This window comes from Populus alba, chromosome 12, assembly GCF_005239225.2.
Source record: "Populus alba chromosome 12, ASM523922v2, whole genome shotgun sequence".
Classification (NCBI taxonomy): Eukaryota; Viridiplantae; Streptophyta; class Magnoliopsida; order Malpighiales; family Salicaceae; genus Populus; species Populus alba.
The window spans coordinates 14306644-14327862 of record NC_133295.1 but is presented as its reverse complement, the minus strand read 5'-3'; the positions used below and the strand labels follow the sequence as shown (position 1 = coordinate 14327862).

At 37.0% G+C, this 21219-nt stretch overlaps 1 protein-coding gene across 1 annotated transcript; it reads right to left on the bottom strand.

Moving 5' to 3' along the window:
- Positions 1-14252: 14252 nt before the first annotated feature.
- Positions 14253-15700, bottom strand: LOC118060675 (transcription factor bHLH118). Its single transcript, XM_035073933.2, has 3 exons — positions 15240-15700; positions 14782-15123; positions 14253-14678 (listed from the first exon to the last, which is right to left on the bottom strand). The coding sequence occupies exons 1-3, from the start codon at positions 15546-15548 to the stop codon at positions 14610-14612; spliced, it is 720 nt and encodes a 239-aa protein (XP_034929824.1). The 5' UTR covers positions 15549-15700; the 3' UTR covers positions 14253-14609.
- Between the last annotated feature and the right edge of the window lie 5519 nt (positions 15701-21219).

Here is a 21219-nt window from a genome sequence, read left to right as displayed (position 1 = left end):
TGGGTGTTGATTTTATTGATGATAGCCATCCATCAAAAGACCTCTATTTTATGGGGGACGATACCTCTCTAAATCCCTGTAAAGGAGAAGACAGTGTCCAATAAGGGATTGAGATTTAAAAGCCCACTGAGAGATTTAACCGAGAATCTTCCTATGTTATTGGCTTTCTAGACAAGCTTATCCTCTGTTTCTTTGTCTAATTGCACCTTTGACAGAATAGCGTACATTTTAGCAAGAAGTCCAGTATTCCTTCCTCTTAAAACTCTGTTCCAAGAGAAAACCCAACACCATGCATGACCGTCCCACATTCCCATCTTGTCAAGGTTGGCTTCTTTATTGTTGGATAACTGAAATAGTGCAGGAAACTACTCTGCCAAGTTGTCATTGTCTGTCTAGCCATCAAGCCAAAACTTAATCCTTTTCCCATCGCCAACCAGCATCACAGTGTGATTATTCACAATATCCCGCAATCTAGTATCTTTGACACAATGATTAACAAGTTGAGACCATGTGCTTCTAGTACCTGAAATATGATCCTGCGGTATAAGGTTGGAGTATTTAGTATTGTAAATGCTTTTAATCACATCTTTCCACATGCTTGACTCCTCGGAGCCATACCTTCATAGCCATTTGAACAATAGAGCTTTATTTTTATTTTGCAGAGATCTAATCCCAAGACCACCAGCACTCTTCGGCAAAGAAATAGTTCTGTTCAATCACCCCTTTGATTGCTAGCCAAGATCACTAAAAAATGTTACGAAATTGACTATCATATTGCCATATATATATATATATATATATATATATATATATATATATATATATATATCATCAATTACACAAATTATTATTATTATTATTATTATTATTATTATTATTACTATTATTATTATGTTCCACTTATATTTTTCTTATAATATTCCTTAAGACTAACTAACCTAAGATATGGTAGATGTGGGTATGACAAGGTATATGATTGGTTGTCTTAATCCAGCAGCAACAGCAACCCCAGATATGAACAAAACAAATAGTAGAAATGTAAATGAGCCTTATCCATATGAACTTTAATGTGTCAGCTCCTCACTAAATTAATAGAAGCCTTCTTCCATATATGGACACAAATACCTTTTTTGTAATGGAAGCACCATGTAATTAGAAACTGCATATAGGAACATTTATACCTCCATTAAGTGAAGCATATATCTAAGAAATACTTATTCAAAATTCTGTAGCAATTTCCGAAGAGAAAAGAAAATCCATTGTCATAGCTGGGAGACAACGGACTATATAGTTTTAGTAATTTAACATGAGCAATCTTCATTTACATTGTTGCTACCCAATTTTTGACCCATGTTTTTTATATATTTTCAAAAAATCCAAAAATAGAGAAAAACAAAGAAAATCCAAAAAATATGTTTTTTAATATATTTTCGTCATTTTAGCATTTTCAACGTCGTCTAAAAAGAATTTAATTTTTCAAAGGATTTTCAAACGCGTTCGACTTTTCACGCGTCGTTTTTAAAATCATTGATTTTCCTCATCGAGTCGACGTTGATATGGCTCGTTTTCAAAAAATACAAAAAAAACAAGAAAAATCAAATTTTACAAAAAAAGAAAGTTAAGGGACCAATTTTGAAAACTTGGCAATATTTTTTGCCTATAAATACTGGTTTCCAACACTTACAATAGGGGGGGTTCATTTGGTAATTTTGGGGAAAGGCAACACAAAAGGGAAAACCCTAAAAAACTAACAGCTTCTTCTCCCTCACAAGGGACCAGCCGCTAGCCCCTCCTTGGTTTTGATTTTTCCAGCCGTCAGCTCCCCCACACATCCCTGTTTTGATTTTTTTCTTCTTCAACCTCTCCCCAGCCGATCACCAAGGCCAGCAGCCTCTCACCAAATTTTTTTCCCTTTTTCTCTCCAGCCTCAGCCGCTCATAGCCCCGGTCAAAAAAAATTAAAGAGAAAACAGGGGCGGCCGCAGCCTCCCTTTCCCTGATCACAAAGGCCGGCCGCCCCCCCCCCCCCTTTTTACTTTCAAATCCCACAAATCTTCCCCTCTCAGCCGTTTCTTCCCCAACCGGCCAAACACAGCAGCCCCTCATCTCCCAGCCACCCACCATCAACCGGCAAACAGCAGCACCCCCCGGTCGGAAACTTCCAACAAGCCACACGCCGGACAGAAGCCAGAGCGAGCATCTTGCCGGTTTGCCTCACCATCTTCCCCGACCTCTCTTCTCCGTCCAGCCTCCGACAACAGCAGCGACCACAGCAGCAACCCCAGCAGCGCCGTCCACAGATCGACAGCCACCGATCTCAGTTCTGTCCGCAGCAGCTCCGGCCTCCAGCCCTCCGCCGTCCGAAGATCCAGCAACCAGCAGAGGAACGAAAACAGAGGCGAGATCGATCGGAAGAAGGAAAAGAACCGATCTGCTTCTGCAGATCAAAGAGAAGCAGATCTGTAACGGAAAGAAAAAAATAAAAACCGATTGCTGTTTGTGAGTTTTTTTTTGTTGTTGTTGCAGGTGGCGGTGATCTTCACCGCCGGCGTAGAAATGAAGGAGGAAGAGGGAAGTTGCCGATCCTGCCATCCACATGCCTGATCTGTCATCGGCGGCGCGTGTAAAGCCCAGCTTCAGATTCGGCAGATTTGAAGAAAAAGAGGAGAAGCTGATCCGAAACAGTGATGAGAAAATAACTAAAATCAACTGGCTTTTTGTGCTTTGATTTTTTTTCTTTGCAGGTCACCGGGGAGGAATCCACTCCATGCACCTCTGTTTTGCCCAGTTTCCGAGACGGCGCGTGAACCCACGCGCCGCCAGCGGCGGCGGTGCAGGAAGCCCACGCGCCGCCACTGTTCAGATGGCACCAAGGCTGTGCAGCACTGTTCCCGAGGGTTTCCTGTTTCCTTTTTGTAATTTCTAGATGCTGTGTGTATTTAGATATTATTGTATTTGATTTGTTTTGAATTTTTGTTATTTGTTTTATTGGATAAATGTGATGTAAAAAAGAAAAGAAAAGAAAAAGAGAAAGTGATAATAAAAAAAAAAAAAAAGAAATGTTTGTGTGTGCTTGCATGTTTATTTTTTATTTATTTATGTTATTGAATTAAAAATAAAAAAGGGACAAAAAGAATTATTTGTTAATTTAAATATGGTTAAATATCTCAAGGACAAATAAAATCAAGTTGTATTTTCCATGAAAATATGAGGACAAGTTTCTACATATATTCGGGGATTTAATAACTGATTTATTCAAGCCTAAGAATTTAATTAATATTTTAAATTTTCAAATCACATCAGAACACGAAGCAGCTTATCTCAGGTAGGGTGTGTTAGGGGTGCTAATACCTTCCCTAACCACAACCAGTCCCTTACCCATGATCTCTGACAAGACCAGTACATCAGGTTTCCTAGTAGCCCTCAATAAATTACTAGGTGGCGACTCCCACGAACGAATTCAAAGCAAACGCAACAACGAGAAAAATCGCCAGCCGATGCCGCGCGCCTGATTATTTTTTTTTTGGGGTGCGACAGAATGGCGACTCCACTGGGGAAGGTATTGTTTTCAACTTTATCGGACTAAGCTTTGTGTTTTGATGTGTTTAAGTTTTTTTTTTTTTTTGTACTTTGTTTTATTTTATTTGTGTTTTATTCATGCATTGTATATAATTCTCTCATGCATCACAAGTTTTAATTTTTGTTAAGCACACACCTGCTTTAAGTTAGGTGGGGGACTAGCAGCTTACCTTATGACTTGAGTCAAGGTTGAAGTTTGTGTAAACCCCAACTCTTCGTTGAGTGCTTAGACTGGTAATAGTTGGACACGTGCCAACCAATTACCTGCTGGGCCCCTATATTGCCTTTACGAGGGCAATCACTGGGACAACAAGAGACCCCTTGTAGAGACCAAGTAGCAAACCTACCCTGTCTCACGTAAAATGAATAGAACCTGCCTGTAGGATGTATGCTCCATAAATATTTGTTTTGCATCCGAGCAAACCCTTCTTGAAGCATTGGCCGTCACTCTGAAAATTTTCATTGGAGAGTTTGGGCAAAAATCATGATTCTTGTTCCATCATACAAGAGTTACGATCATATTGTCACCCCTCGAAGGGCGAGTTCATCATATAGATTACATATTCATACATTTATCATGCATGTACCGGGTTGAAAGGTAGGTCCTCCGCACAAGCTGTGCTGCACGTGATTAAAAAAAGATGATGGGAGCAAAGAAAGATGTCAGATAGAGGCTCATTACCAGATTGAGGTTGGGAGCATCAAAGATGAAGTAGCTAGACTCAGATTTGCTTGAACAAGTGTTGAGCATCAAATGGAAAGAGAATGATTGTACAGTCTTCTGTGGGAACACTGCTGTCCACGTTCATTTGAAGATGTATCTCTCCTTTTCAGTCATGAACAACAATGCCTTCAGTCATCAACTAATGACAACTTTGATTCCTGTCATCTAATGGAACCAAACGACTACTAGCCTCCTGTACATGGTGCATTAGCCTGCTTTGAAGTTACCCTGATTATGAGCTCAATTCCAGCTCAGCAGCACAAGATGGTCTGATAAACCATGATTAAACACTAAACTTTAATGAGGCAGAGCTCTCTCTACAAAAATCCATTTATGGCTGTGCAAATTGGGAATGCAAGAGGGGATTTATAAGTTGCAAATATTTCTCTCATCAGTTTCAGCACGAAAACCTCTTAGTAGGTTGAAGAGCCAGACCTTGTCCGAAAAATATGAGCAGACATCAAACTTCATCGTAGCAGAGCTCTCTCGGCAGGACTCTGTTTATGGATCCGCAAGTGGGAAATCCAAGAAAGAACATAGTAGTCTCAGATCATCTATGATTTTCCTCTAAACAGTGTCAGTACTAAAACGCAAAAGTAGAGAGAAGAGACATGCCTAGACTGAAAAACATGAAGAATACTGAAACTTCAACAGAGCAGGACTTCCTCTATTGGTGCTTGTTTGCTGCACCGTTCGAGAGGAATCAAAGAAGAAATAGAGGAGATTCATGTCCATCATTTTCTCCCATAAAAGAGATAAGACATGATTCCACACGTCGGTGGTGGCGATACTACAAGTTTCTGGGCGCTGCCAAGATTACCAAGCTGTTGGAAAGTTTTCTAACAATCCGCAGCCAACCACAACAACATTGGAAGATTTGAAATGATGTTGTAAGGATTTGCCGAAGAATTGAACAAGCTATGAAGAGAGGAAAGATTGAAGGATCTGCCATGGATTCCAGAACAATGATGAGAGGTGAATCAGGAGATGACTTTGACGGTGTGAAACCTTAATTATGTGGTCTAGCCAAGTCTCACGGTAGCATCAATTGCTCAAATGTCTTTGCCAAGATTGACATTCCTCTACCACTTAAGTTTGTCGACCAGCATCTGCCAGATTCCAGAATTTTGCTTGACTCCGACAAATCCCATGCAACCACCAATTTCTCGGTGGTATAATATAGATAAGAGATGTGATGTCATGGTGGGGTCCTCAACCATTTCAAGTGAACAGTTCAAGAATTGCAAGAATTGAGTCTGAAAGTTGGTGAGCAAGAGACAAGTGGAGTCGGTGAAGGAAGGTGTCATTGGCTATATTGTCCCCCGAACATCTTCAGAATGACATGTTGATCGAAAGCGCTTGGCAAAACGCAAATATTGCCAGAAAAGCTGATTCAAGAATGGTGATGAACAGTCAATCATATTGTTTTGGAATTCTGCATTTTGTTTTAGGATCACATCTCATCCTTCAACAAAACATGTTTTGATTTGTCTCTTTGTTGTTTTGAAATCAACAGATGTTTGACATTTTATTTTGATAAAATATTTTGATCAAACTCCAACATGCGATAAAGGATAATCAATCCGGAAGATTAAAAGTGTTTTTGATTACAAAAATGACTTGATGCTTGTTGAAATGACATGAGGTGACTAAACAATTTTGAACTCATACCTCCTGAAACTGAACCACACATCATATAGCTATGTTTTAACAGTATGCATAATGACATGTAGTGGATTCGGTAGTTATGGACTCGTGAATCATGATTCTTACAAGTCCCAATCATTACACTGGATGAGGTCAAAATTTATCGGTTTTAACTGACCTTGCTTGAAATGAGAAAAGGCCATCTTTGATATCCCTTCACTTTCTAAAAATTATATCCCTTGTAGTCCCATTTTGAGCCTGGTGAAATATTTTCTTTCAAAAGGAAACCCTGACTAGGATCACGCCTCACACTGGGGGCAAACGAGAGATATTTTGAAGACATTGATGCAATTAATGGATAAAGGGGAAGGCTTAGAACAAAAGTCTAATGATTGAGAGAGAGCTAGAAGAAGACACATAGACTGGGGGCATATAAGAAAGTTTTGAGGAAGGCTATGAGAAAAAAAAAAGAGAACGAAAAAAAGGGAAGTTGAAATTGCCTTCACTTAAATACAAGTCAAAGGTAAAGGAAGGAGAACGCCTATCAAGTCTATGAAGAGCAAAAGAAATTTTAATCAAGGAAAGGCACAACAAAAGTCAATACCAGAAAAAAGACTAAGCTATAAACGTGACTTTTGGTGTCCATTATAAAGCCTCTGATGTTATCAGATGATTAAGGTTGGTTATTCATCAAGGAAATGTGGATTTGCATTATGACTTATGTTAAGAAAAGTCTAAACTTTGAGGTTAACAAGGTTATATGTTGTTTCCTCTACAAAGACAACAATAGAAAAGAGTTGATGAATAGTTGATGTTGATCCTAGGTCTTTGAAACCCTCAAACACCTTTTGAGCCTTTGAAATTCTTTTCTTTCATAGCCATGAACCATAGCCTGCATTACGTGCTTTTAAAAGCCCTTTTTAATCAAGTAAGCAATTTGAACCGATAAATGGCGCTCTCAAAACTTAAAGAGCTTTTCCATAAGGGTCGTGACTTCATGAATTAAGCTACTGGTTATTATGCATGCTGATAAAATAAATGCTAAGAAAAGAAACAACTTTTCTTGATAAAGCCTGAGCATCTTGTTTTTGAAATTCACAAAAATGTCACCTCATCACAGACCATCAAATGATATACCCAATATCAAGGATTCGAATTGATACAAAGAACCATGGAAAAAGCCATTTTAATCCTACAACGGGTCGATTTCTGTTTTCAAAATACAAGACAATCAAAGGACGGTGTATTTCGAATAACGTGTGTTGGGTCTTTGATCAAAAAGCTTGATTTTCAAAAGATTTCCAAAAAAAGGACATCTCTGATTTCATTTCAACAAACTAGACTTTGAATAGACATGATCTTTGAAATATGAGAGTTGATTCCAGAGCAAGGAAGAATATCAAACACAGAAGAACATTGATTGAGTATGCAAAATCGTTGATAGAAATGACATTGAAGTCCTCGACACTCCTTGAAAAGTTGAGCAGCTGGGGGCAATACAGTGGACCTTAAGAAGGAAAACAAACAGTATCCAGATCAACTGGGGGCAAAGAAAGAATCACATGATGAGTCATCAAAGTCCATCAAAGTCATTCCTGGCATTCACAAAAGCCATTTGGTTGTAAACAGAAGAATGAGCATGTTCAGATCAACTAGGGGCAATGTTGTTCAAAGACAATCCATGATTTAGTGAACTTCAGCAGCAATTGATGAGCAACGCTGCACTTGAAGGATATTTTCATATCTCCATCTTGGGTCACCCTCTGAAACATGGCTATGACTCCTGACAGATGTTATCGGGTGAGTGCATTTGAATGAACATCGAACATATGCACACCACCAAGACTGACTGTGGAACAATGATGCACTTGAAGGACAATCTCATATTGTCATCCTTTGAAACATGGTTATCGACATACGTTACCACGCAACTGCATTGAATGAATGTCAGAAAGGCACCCACCCCGAAGACTGACTGTGTGGGACAATTTGTTTTGAAGCCAGATGAGCACTTCACCGCATGAGTATGGGTGATAGAAGTAGCATCATTGATGAGGCCGAGGCATTTCTTTTCACAATCTGATTAGAAGAGTTGAAAGGAGTCTATGAGAAGAGCACTGAGCATACAACCATGAGCCTTTGTACTGCAAGCTATGAGATGCATGATTGGATGACTGAATGAGTTCCAAGAAGGCTGATGATAGCATGTACTTAAAGAGTACTGTTTCAAATAGAGGCAAGTTCATGACTGATTATCAATCTTGATTGGGTATTGGCATGAGGCACACAATCAGTCAGAGGATAATTCTCAGAAGAAGCCAGGAGAGAAAATCCTTCATGATGAATCAAGCAGTACCACACTTGGGGGCAAGGGTCAAGCTTGATGAACGATGCAAGCAGTAATTGTCGAAGACAGCCCGGGTTGGGCACTACATTTACAGCTGAGTGGATGGCTTGCACATGAATGAGCCAATGCATCGAAAGAGCAAGGAAAGCTTTGGAATGAAAACAAAGGCACCCTATGACGATGGAGCATCAAAGAGGGGGGGACCTATATTTCAAATCAGGTAAGGATGCATGCATATCATCTAACCTAAAAAAAAAAAAAAAAAAAAAAAAAAAAAAAAAATTTTGCACATATTTTTGAATTGTTACAGGAAAATCCTTAAGGAGGTCCAGCAAGATGGTGGAAAAAGAAAGAAGCATGGTGGTGATGATAATAAAGAATCGGTTTTGATCATGGAATAAAAGGACGATGGGATGAACCCTACTATTAGGAAAATCCCAAAGAAATGAAAAGATCAACCTTGCAATCGGGAAGCCTCGAGTTTTCAACCCTTGCAGTCAGGAAACACCGAGTTTTCAAATCCTATGATCGGGACTTATCAGGAAGCACCAAGTTTTCCAGCCCTTCTTCTGTCATCCCCTCAGGACTTCGCCAGGTAAGTCCTATTTTTCACACTTGTCATATCACATTTTTTCCATCTGGGTAGGTCGCCCATCATAATAAGACCGTTCATCATATTTTTTCCATCCGGGTAGGTCACCCATGACAATGAGACCGCAGTTTTCCACATTTTTTCCATCTGGGTAGGTCACCCATTACAATGAGATCGCATTTCATATTTTTTCCATCTGGGTAGGTCACCCATTACAATGAGACCACACTTCATATTTTTTCCATTTTTTTGGGTAGGTCGCCCATTACAATGAGACCACACTTCACATTCTTTCTATCTGGGTAGGTCACCCATTACAATGAGACCACACTTCATATTTTTTCCACGTGGGTAGGTCACCCATTACAATGAGACCGCACTTCACACCATTTTTCCAGGGTTCGTCACCCGTACAATGAGACCAGCACCAGGGTTCGTCACCCGTACAATGAGACCAGCTTATTTCTAGGGTTCGTCACCCGTACAATGAGACCGGCTTTTTTCTAGGGTTAGTCACCCGTACAATGAGACCATTTTTTACTTGTTTTGGTTAAATGAGGTCGCCAGATGGGATCTCATGTAGCTTTGGTTAAAGGGAATCGCCAGATGGGATTTCAGGTTAACCGAGTTACACAGTTTAGTTCCACCAGAATGAGGTCGCCAGATGGGATCTCATGTAGCTTTGGTTAAAGGGAATCGCCAGATGGGATTTCAGGTTAACCGAGTTACACAGTTTAGTTCCAGTTGAATGAGGTCGCCAGATGGGATCTCATGTAGCTTTGGTTAAAGGGAATCGCCAGACGGGATTTCAGGTTAACCGAGTTACGCAATATTTTCGTTCCAATTGAATGAGGTCGCCAGATGGGATCTCAGGTAAACCCAATGTGTGGGCAGGTCGCCCGTGAAAATAGACTATTGGGAGAGTGTGGGTCGGTCGCCCGTGAAAATAGATTAGGGTGAGTATGTGTGGGCAGGTCGCCCAAGATAATGAAATCATTTTCCTTTTGTTTTCTTTACAAAGCTTACTATGCAAAATTTTGAGGATTTTCGCTTCGTAAGCATTGTAAAGAGGGGGCATCTGTTGCTACCCAATTTTTGACCCATGTTTTTTATATATTTTCAAAAAATCCAAAAATAGAGAAAAACAAAGAAAATCCAAAAAATATGTTTTTTAATATATTTTCGTCATTTTAGCATTTTCAACGTCGTCTAAAAAGAATTTAATTTTTCAAAGGATTTTCAAACGCGTTCGACTTTTCACGCGTCGTTTTTAAAATCATTGATTTTCCTCATCGAGTCGACGTTGATATGGCTCGTTTTCAAAAAATACAAAAAAAACAAGAAAAATCAAATTTTACAAAAAAAGAAAGTTAAGGGACCAATTTTGAAAACTTGGCAATATTTTTTGCCTATAAATACTGGTTTCCAACACTTACAATAGGGGGGGTTCATTTGGTAATTTTGGGGAAAGGCAACACAAAAGGGAAAACCCTAAAAAACTAACAGCTTCTTCTCCCTCACAAGGGACCAGCCGCTAGCCCCTCCTTGGTTTTGATTTTTCCAGCCGTCAGCTCCCCCACACATCCCTGTTTTGATTTTTTTCTTCTTCAACCTCTCCCCAGCCGATCACCAAGGCCAGCAGCCTCTCACCAAATTTTTTTCCCTTTTTCTCTCCAGCCTCAGCCGCTCATAGCCCCGGTCAAAAAAAATTAAAGAGAAAACAGGGGCGGCCGCAGCCTCCCTTTCCCTGATCACAAAGGCCGGCCGCCCCCCCCCCCCTTTTACTTTCAAATCCCACAAATCTTCCCCTCTCAGCCGTTTCTTCCCCAACCGGCCAAACACAGCAGCCCCTCATCTCCCAGCCACCCACCATCAACCGGCAAACAGCAGCACCCCCCGGTCGGAAACTTCCAACAAGCCACACGCCGGACAGAAGCCAGAGCGAGCATCTTGCCGGTTTGCCTCACCATCTTCCCCGACCTCTCTTCTCCGTCCAGCCTCCGACAACAGCAGCGACCACAGCAGCAACCCCAGCAGCGCCGTCCACAGATCGACAGCCACCGATCTCAGTTCTGTCCGCAGCAGCTCCAGCCTCCAGCCCTCCGCCGTCCGAAGATCCAGCAACCAGCAGAGGAACGAAAACAGAGGCGAGATCGATCGGAAGAAGGAAAAGAACCGATCTGCTTCTGCAGATCAAAGAGAAGCAGATCTGTAACGGAAAGAAAAAAATAAAAAACCGATTGCTGTTTGTGAGTTTTTTTTTGTTGTTGTTGCAGGTGGCGGTGATCTTCACCGCCGGCGTAGAAATGAAGGAGGAAGAGGGAAGTTGCCGATCCTGCCATCCACATGCCTGATCTGTCATCGGCGGCGCGTGTAAAGCCCAGCTTCAGATTCGGCAGATTTGAAGAAAAAGAGGAGAAGCTGATCCGAAACAGTGATGAGAAAATAACTAAAATCAACTGGCTTTTTGTGCTTTGATTTTTTTTCTTTGCAGGTCACCGGGGAGGAATCCACTCCATGCACCTCTGTTTTGCCCAGTTTCCGAGACGGCGCGTGAACCCACGCGCCGCCAGCGGCGGCGGTGCAGGAAGCCCACGCGCCGCCACTGTTCAGATGGCACCAAGGCTGTGCAGCACTGTTCCCGAGGGTTTCCTGTTTCCTTTTTGTAATTTCTAGATGCTGTGTGTATTTAGATATTATTGTATTTGATTTGTTTTGAATTTTTGTTATTTGTTTTATTGGATAAATGTGATGTAAAAAAGAAAAGAAAAGAAAAAGAGAAAGTGATAATAAAAAAAAAAAAAGAAATGTTTGTGTGTGCTTGCATGTTTATTTTTTTATTTATTTATGTTATTGAATTAAAAATAAAAAAGGGACAAAAAGAATTATTTGTTAATTTAAATATGGTTAAATATCTCAAGGACAAATAAAATCAAGTTGTATTTTCCATGAAAATATGAGGACAAGTTTCTACATATATTCGGGGATTTAATAACTGATTTATTCAAGCCTAAGAATTTAATTAATATTTTAAATTTTCAAATCACATCAGAACACGAAGCAGCTTATCTCAGGTAGGGTGTGTTAGGGGTGCTAATACCTTCCCTAACCACAACCAGTCCCTTACCCATGATCTCTGACAAGACCAGTACATCAGGTTTCCTAGTAGCCCTCAATAAATTACTAGGTGGCGACTCCCACGAACGAATTCAAAGCAAACGCAACAACGAGAAAAATCGCCAGCCGATGCCGCGCGCCTGATTATTTTTTTTTTGGGGTGCGACATACATGATCAATCCTCACATCATTCCTCTATATATATGGCTGAAGGGATGAAATCACGAGGCTGCTAGTTTTGTGTGCTTTTGTTAGCTTCAAGGTATCATAAATTGGATTGATGATCTTGAACAATCAGTCCTATGTGGATTTTGCTACAACTGAGAAATTAAGTAAAGTCACTAATGACCCAATTTATGAGAATATATATTGTATCAGTATACAGTATACACCAGTGTCAAGTAGAGGAAGTTGCTAAGATGCTAGCATCGGTATAATGTCGATGTCAATTACACTATTGGGCTTGGATAAATTCAACAGTGGAACTAGCCTCGGCATTTTACCGTATTCTAGACTCACCTGAGTGGAATGGGAGCCCCCTTTTTTTCCAAGATAAAAGGCAGAATTGCTGAAAGGGCCTGGACAAGTTTGTCCCACATAACCCCAGCGTCACATGACTTCTATAATAGCAACTCATTCTTATCCGTCATTAAACATTTAGTTATTATTTCAGAATAAAAAATATAAAAATAATAAAACCAGAAATTAGTTCAAGAGAAAAAGACTAAAAATAAAAATAAATGAACTGTGATACCAAGACCCACAAGAAGATAGATTAAAAGTGGCCTGAGAAAGAGGACTCATAAACTATAGCGTGAACATGGGACACGTGGGAACTTAATTCATTATAGTCAATGAAATATGAACCTTCGAAGGCAAAGATAGAGGAATGCAAGGAGACGAACCGTACATGAGAAAGAAAGTGCAAGCATGCTTATGTCCACAAGATATTCTGCAGTTAATTCAGAACATAAAGGAGTTCCCAAATGATGATATTTACAGATCAAGCCATTTAATCTGTAGAGCATAAGACTCCTATTGGCTATGTCAATAATGCAAAATGGTGCTAACATGCAGCACGTGGTTACACATCATCATCACCATCTCAAATGTTCATAGGTGGAGCAGCTCCACGCATCGAGACTGTATGTTAGGTACTAACCATAGAACCTCAGCAATGGGGTCTTCTAAGAATACATTATGTAGATTTGAACAGGTACGTAGATCTTTTTGAGCTGGCATAAATCCTAGCAGATTTAGATCTTTTGAGCCGGCATTTTAGAACTCAGAGACATAGCTGGAAGACCCCATGCAACATATAAACCTTGGTCCATACCTCAGGCTGCGGTTGGTGGCACCCCAACTTGATTTGCCATTATGCATCTTTACAACTAACCCAGCAACAATTATTACAATTGAAGAGATCACCATTCCTATTTCAAGGCAGTAAGTAGCCTTGGATGCTATATATGTGTGTTATCTAAACAACAACAAAGCATGTCCTGTTCAATGAAGTATGGATTCCTGAAACCAAGAATTTTGAGACTATTCCAGCCTCTAGCCAATTTGCTTGACTACAGTTAATTTATAATTCAATAGAACTTGCAAGACTCTTAATCGCCACTGCAAGAACGAGTACATGGTCATATATATCTATAGTAGAACACAAAGCAAAATATATAGGAAAGAAGACACAGATGTTATCGTAAGATTTAACTAAGCAAAAGGAATCCACATGATTCCATGGAAGCAAATCAAGTCTATGACCCAAAAATAAATTTGTTCTGGTTAAGCAACAAAATAAGCAATTCCCATATTGTAGAAGCTGCTCTAGAAATTTACTTACAACTTGATGGTTACTTCTATAAAGAAACAAATCTTCTCAGTTTTTTCCTAAATTCCTTTCACCAATAATCTAGTCCTACGAATTACAAGATTTTCACACAGTCAATATAATAATAATTAATAAGAAGAATATAATTCATATAAATGCAATGATCAGCCCATACAAGTGGAATCAATCCTTCAATTTTCTTGCCAAATAAAACCTCAGCTTAAGAAAATAGCAAAACATCCATGTTTAAATGTATGATTCTAAAAAGAGTTCCTAGTCTAAAACAATTTGTATTTAGAATCCTTATTGAACTAGTATTTTAATCATTATTAGAATATAATAGTTGGAGCTTATCTTTATCGTATAATCTCTCTACAAATATAAAAGTTTTCAGAATTATGAGTGTTGAATATCAATAATAAAAAAAAAAGTTTAGGAGGTAAAATACTTAGTGTTTTCAACAGAATTTATTGTGTACTCCTGCATGAGGAAATAGCAAGTACAGCACAGCAACCCAGTAGTGAATTTAGCTCCTGTGCATATATAAGCATGCACAGATATAATGCCACCCAAAAAGTCTTCGAGAGCAATTATTTACAAAATACCTCTTATATTTCTCAAAAATGCTCGAAGGCATTTTCATCAAATTAAGTTTCTCAAAAACGAAACCAAGTTGAGAGAAGTGTTTCAATCGGAAGTCAGATTGTTACAGTGCAAGATGTCAATGATCCAAGAAGCATAAAGCATTTTTACTTGGACAAATCACTTGTTCAAGAAACAGCTCGTAGGGTTAATTTCTGCCGCAGCTCGGATAGATTTAAGCATGCAGGATCATTGATCTGTGGAAAAGAAAACATTATAAATATTGAAGCCAAGTTGATCCTGGATTTAGAGCATAAACATGAAACCCTAAACCTGGTAATTGACAACAATTGATTTTACCTCAGTTTGGACGGTGTGAAATAATCTTTCATTTACTTTGGTGGAAACACAGTTAACAACAGAGATCCCTTCTTCAAGCAACACTTGCAACACTCTTGATAGGGGGAAATCTTGCCCCCTAAAATCACTATCAAACACAACCTCAATACCACCTGGATATGGCTGGAGGGTTACTGGACTAATTGGAGAGTATATGTTAGAACTTCCACTTGGGGAATCAAAGCTTAAATTGGAGAATTTCTTTAACCCATCTCTCTTGGCACTAAGTTCTTTGATCTTCTTTTGGAGATACTTTATATAATTCACAGACTCGTTCATGTGATCCGATATTGAACGCTTTCCCTGAAATCCCAAACAAACCCTAGTAATTATAGCACTACAAGAACATTAAAAAAAAAAAAAAAAAAAACCGATAGGCAAGGCCTATCAAAGAAAAGAATAGAAGAAACTTGTCTCACCTTGATAAACTCAAGAGGGAGCAGAGCTCGAAGGGATGCATGAAGGGTTGTCATTTCTTGCCTTCTTTGTCTTTCAATATTTCTATGCATCATCTTCTTATTATTATTTTTACTATGATCGCTAGCAACCTCATTACCATCCATGGAAATTAAAAATCGCCGCCGACCATTTTCCATTTTGTTGGTTGTATCACATCCTTGGAGTGCAGCATACCGAGCAAGAATCAGATCTTGTGGGATGTCGTGTTGTTGGTGGGGATCGGAGGAAATATTGAAGCACAGCTCATCACCTTGGTGTAAAGGGAACATTGAGCAATAAGGCTTGAAGCTTTCTTTATGTAAGGTGAGAATGCAAGTTAAAGAAGAAGATACGCTTGTTAGGGTATGTGATCTTCTATGGCCCTGGTAAGCTAAAGATTCCCTGAAAAAAAAATTATTTTTTTCAACAAGAAGAGATATGGTTGGTGACCGCACTCTCTCAATGTTTAAGCTTTCCTTGCTTGTGGAACTGTAGCTATGTCCACTCCTTTGCATTCACACTTGTGAACTAAATTAATTATGATTATTACATGACTCGATTATAAGGCCAGAGTCGTGGTCAGGTATTTAACTTGGATTCATCCTAGTTTTAAAAAAAAAAAAAAAAAAACCTTGAAATATTATTACTAAAAAAATCAATAAATTTTAATTAATTCTTAAATTAATTAATTGAAAATTAACTTTTTTTACATTCAGAAAAAAAGATGTTCATTATATTTCAAGTCAGCTCGTTAAGTTAGGTTAGGTTTAATAACACTAAAAATAACTGGAATATTCAATATTGATCTCCAATATTTTATTCTTAAGAAATTAGTAATTGAATTTAGTTTATTATCTAAAATCATGTGCTAAATCAATAATATTTTTATAAATGGCTATCTCCATTTACATTAGCGTCCATTTTGGCATGGTTTTATTGATTTTGAGACTCAGCCAGTATATATCCGTCTGATCAAAGCTATAATTTTGTTGTCTATGAGTTTTGGGTAGGAAAGTAAACACGCTTGTCTACATCATTAAACAATGTGATTAGACAACTATCTTTTGCCTTAATGCTAAAATAATAGTATACATAAACACTAATTAAGACAGATGCCCATTTTTTGGTGAAATGGAAGTATATAGTACTTAAATTAAGAAGTAATTAATGAAATTAGGGTTATTAATAGTTTTTCTCAAACTTTTAGCATCTAAATAAAGGAAAAATCATCTCAAACTTTTATCATCTAAATAAAGGAAAATTCATTCTACCACTTGTATTGTTAGATAAAGATTCAACAACTTTTAATTTCTTGAAAGAAGTTTTCATGCAACTTAATATCCAGGCATAAATATTCAAGTTGACCCAAATAAAGTGGTCCCTGACATACCACCTAGATGAGGAAAAAAAAAAAAAAAAAGAGAGAGGCAAGCGAAGTAAGTACTTAAATTTGCTTTTCAGAACTTGTATATCTTTCTAAGAAAGACGAAACATCGCTTGCCCATAAATTCTATCATATTTTACTTGTTTTTTGTATTTTAAAAATATTTTTTAAAAAATTAAATATTTTATTTAAATTAATATTTTTAGATTATTTTGATATTCTGATATCACTACCAGAAAATCAATAAATACAAACAGAAATACCGAGGGAATATTTCCGTCGGTAAATTTCCGAGGGATTTTACCGACGGAAATATTTCCGAGGGATTTTACCGACGAAAAGATTCCCTCGGTATATACCGAGGGAATTACCGTGGGGAAAAAAAAAAGCAAAGCAAAAAAAAAAAATGACGTGTCATTTTTTACCAACAGAATTACCGACGGAAAAATATATACCGAGGGAATTACCATGGGGAAAAAAAAAAAGCAAAAAAAAAAAAAAAGATGACGTGTCATTTTTTACTGATGGAATTACCGACGGAATTTTTCCGTCGGTAATTCCGTCAATAAATCCGTCGGGAAATCTGTTGGTAAACTGTGAATATTGTTCATCATGTCAATTACAAAGGGAATTACCGACGGAATTTTTCCGTCGGTATTTTACAGAGAGCTCCAGAACTGTTCATCTTCCAATTGCACTGTTAATTGTTTTACTTTACGGACAAAATCACCGACGGATTGAAAATTCATCGACGTGTTTTGGCGGTTTTCTGAAAAAATTCAATTGATTTAAAATTTTCATTAAAATATTACAGACGGAATCACCAACGGATTGAAAAATCATCGGTAATTTTTGGCGGTTTCTAAAAACTTTTTACGAAATTGAAAATTTAAATTAAATATTACCGACGGAATAATTAAAAAATATTAATATTCAATTATCCGTCGGTAAATCCGTCGGTAACGCGCCCCAATAAAAAACCTGAATCCGCTTAGTTCACAAGAGACAGACTCATTTCTTCTTCTTCTTCTTCTTCTTCTTCTACTTCTTCACTATATGTAAAAAACATCAATATCTATTTCTTTCTCTTCTTTTCTCTCCTCATCTCCTTCTCTTTTTCTCCATGCTCGGGTATGTCTTCTTCTTCCTTCTTCTTCTTTCTTCTTTTATCCTCTTAGTTTTTTTTTTAATTAATATGCTTCACTTGCAAGTATATTAATGTAAGATCTTTCTTTTTTCTTATTTTTTCATGATTTTTTACTATATTTGTTTTTTTATTTAATTTTAATTGATTTTGTTCTTAATAATTGTATAAATGTTGTTGTGAGTTTTTTTTTTTTTTTTCATATGAGATCAATTTTTAGTTGATTTATTTATAGGATTTTTAAATTTTTAGCAATTGCAACTTCATTTTTTTCATATGAATTTTTTAGTTGAATTAATTTTTTTGTTTTATTTATTTGTTACAAATTTGTTTGAGTTGATTTTCTTATTCTTTTTTCCAAGCATTTTGAGTATATATTATACAATGTTGATTTATGTTAATTTAATTATTTTTTCATTTTTTAAAATGAATTTTTTTTAAAATGTTTTTAAATAATTACCGACGGATTTACCGACAGAAATTTCCGTCGGTAAATCCGTTGGTAAATCCATCGGTAATAAAAAAAATCTACCGATGTGTCTGTTCCGCTGGTAAATCCGTCGGTAATATTATTACCGACGGACAAAAAATTACCGACAAAAGATTCACCGATGAAAATTCTCCGTCGGTGATTTAGTTGGTAAATTAATTACCGATGGAATATGTGTCTTACGCCGACGAAAAAAGGCCGTCGGTAAAACTGTTAAATCTTGTAGTGTATTAAAAATAATTTTTAAAAAATATATATTTTTAAATAAAAAAATACTTTAAAAAACAATCACCATTACATTTCTTTTACCCAATTAGTACCTATGCTTTTCAAAAGTTGTATATCTTTCTAAGAAAGACGAAGCATTGCTTGCTCTGGTCATCCCACTAATGCATGTACCTTATAGAAAACGAAAGTAGCATTGGTGGATCCAGCAGTAGCATTTCGTATGAATAAAGTTAAAAAAAGAAAAGGGAAAAAACTGAATAAAAGACAAGTTATGTGATAAAAAGAATAATTAAAAATGATTATTTTAAATTTTCGTATAATAAATCCAAATTGGTTTATTTTGGTGTAATTGAGATCATACGAGGATTTTAGTGTGATTTATTAAATTGCAATATAAATTATAGGTATAAGATATGATTTGGCTTGGTAGTTAACTTGATAATTACTTGTAGAGTTGAAATCTAATTTGAATCAAAATAAGTGAAATAACCTAAGTTTTTTATTAAAATAATATCATTTCAATTTCAAGAGTTTTTTTTTTTTTTAAATATATTTGGGTTCGCCCAATCAACCTCCCTTCAAGTCCAGTAGTACTGTGAAGTGAATTAATTTTCAATACTATTAATTTATTATTCATCAGAGTGGTATATATTGTGCTTGAGTAACCCACACCTTCTTGATTTTTGATCTTTAGGTAAAATAAAATGTCAGGTTAACTTGCAGCACCCTCAAACAATCTATTTTTCTAATCAAGTCAACTTAAAATAAATTATTTAAATCGAGCAAAGGCGTTCATGAGAAAATAAATGTCCTTAAAATAAATCATCCATTAATAAAGTAACATATTGGGAAGCAACCAACCTTGGAGTTAGCAACCCCCTAGTTTAAACTTGAACTTGCAAAAACAAAATTTGAGGCTCACTCCATCACAATAAATCATGTCCTTCCTCTTATAAACCACAGCATTCCATTAGCCACATTTTTAAAATGCTTGGCACTTGAGCAAAGTGCAAAAGGCAATAATGTTCCTCAAGGTATTAGCACTAAATAATTTGAGCACTAAGATCGCAAGCCTCTGCAGTTCATGTACCAGAGAAAAGTGGCAAAAACATGTGTAACAGCATCAAGGGGAAGATCTCCAGGACATATAGAATAAGCCTTCTTTGATCTTATCGCTAGCAGCTGTGCGTTGGAGAAGGAGCTTCTCTTTTCTTTTCTTTTCCCCCTTCCTTAGGGTTAATTGAGGAGGTGTTACATGTGCGTTTTAATACAATATTATATGGAGATTAAAAAAATTAGAATGCATTATTATATCCCTTGTAGTGACTATTGTTAATGTGAATTATTATGGAAATGTTGTGTGTAAAGTCCTAGGATTATGAAGCTTTTTGGGACCATTGAGAACCCTAACCTTTCTCTTAAATAATCCTGCAATATGCTCCTAGCTTAGTTGATGAGGCGCTGCTGCTGCCGCCTATACATGCTTTAAGAAAAAAAGAAAGCTTGCTATTTCTAGTAGATAATCAATTAATCCTCTATTTATCATATTAAATTAATGGGAAAACCTCGATTTAGTCCCTAAATCGAGCACTGAGCTTATAATTAAACTTCAACAATGTGGTCCCAAATGTCTTAGACAATTCTCAATCAAGTCCTTCTACTTATGTTAATTAGCTTTTCTGATGAATCTCCTTCAAAATAATGTTGTATATATGCATATTATATGAGAAATATATTAACACAAACCCGTGCAAGGCTTATATCAAGAAATACAGGAAACATCTGAGACTGGCTGATAAAATCTATAGATGGAGATTTGATTAAGAATGTATATATAAGTTAGGGATTAAATTAAGATTAGCTTAAAATAATGACTACCACAATAAATTATCATTCACTCATCGGAAACTTGAATAAAGTGTACTAGTACCAATAAAACAAATGAATAAAGTTGATTGTTTATCAAATCACATGGGTTTAGTTTCTTAACAAAACTAAATCACATTAGAAGATGCAGATAAAAACAAAAATCCAAGTAAAAAAATAATAAAGCAATGGTGATTAGTCAAAAAAAATAAATGGAAGAGCCCGTTATTCATCAATAGGGTTCACATTATCTTTGATTAATTTAGTTTTGATTAGGTCATATTGTGCCCTAGATTAAGGACCATGTATGGTGTGGGTGGGTCAAATTACAACGCCTAACTCCATGATGACTACTTGTACTCAGCCTTTACTAGACCCGACTGCAATAATTTTGGGTCTGGATAAAGCTGCCTCCACAAGTTCCCATGGAGTTCATAACCGATTCATATAACAGGTTATGAACTCAATATATTTGATTTCTGGTCCTTTAGCATATTTCATAAATGCATAACATATATATATAATGTTAAACGAAGATCTACCTCTAATAAAAACGAATGCAAAAGATTGAAATTTGCCACCAATACAAGTGAAGGTAGATAAAAGGGTTACGAGACTTCCATGAAAACGGAGATGGACTCCATACCTCAATTTTCATTCATAATCAAGAGACATCTATATGCTAGAAACTATTATGTATAACAAAATAAAAACAATTGATATATATAAAATTAATGCGTTATCGCTACCTAGCACTGGCCACATTCTAGCCCGTCCTCTCTCTGTTGCATCGTGTAAAAAGTATGGTTGAGGTGCAGGCCGCGTTTCAAAGGAATCTAGAAGACCTAT

Bases quoted from the DNA above. Each gene is read 5' to 3' on its own strand.
- LOC118060675 (XM_035073933.2), bottom strand. From the start codon at position 15,548: ATGTTCCCTTTACACCAAGGTGATGAGCTGTGCTTCAATATTTCCTCC. The intron at 15,124-15,239 runs GTGAGACAAGTT...TTGGGATTTCAG, and splicing joins TCCCTCTTGAGTTTATCAAG to GGAAAGCGTTCAATATCGGA. The intron at 14,679-14,781 runs GTAAAATCAATT...TCTTTTCCACAG, and splicing joins TTCACACCGTCCAAACTGAG to ATCAATGATCCTGCATGCTT.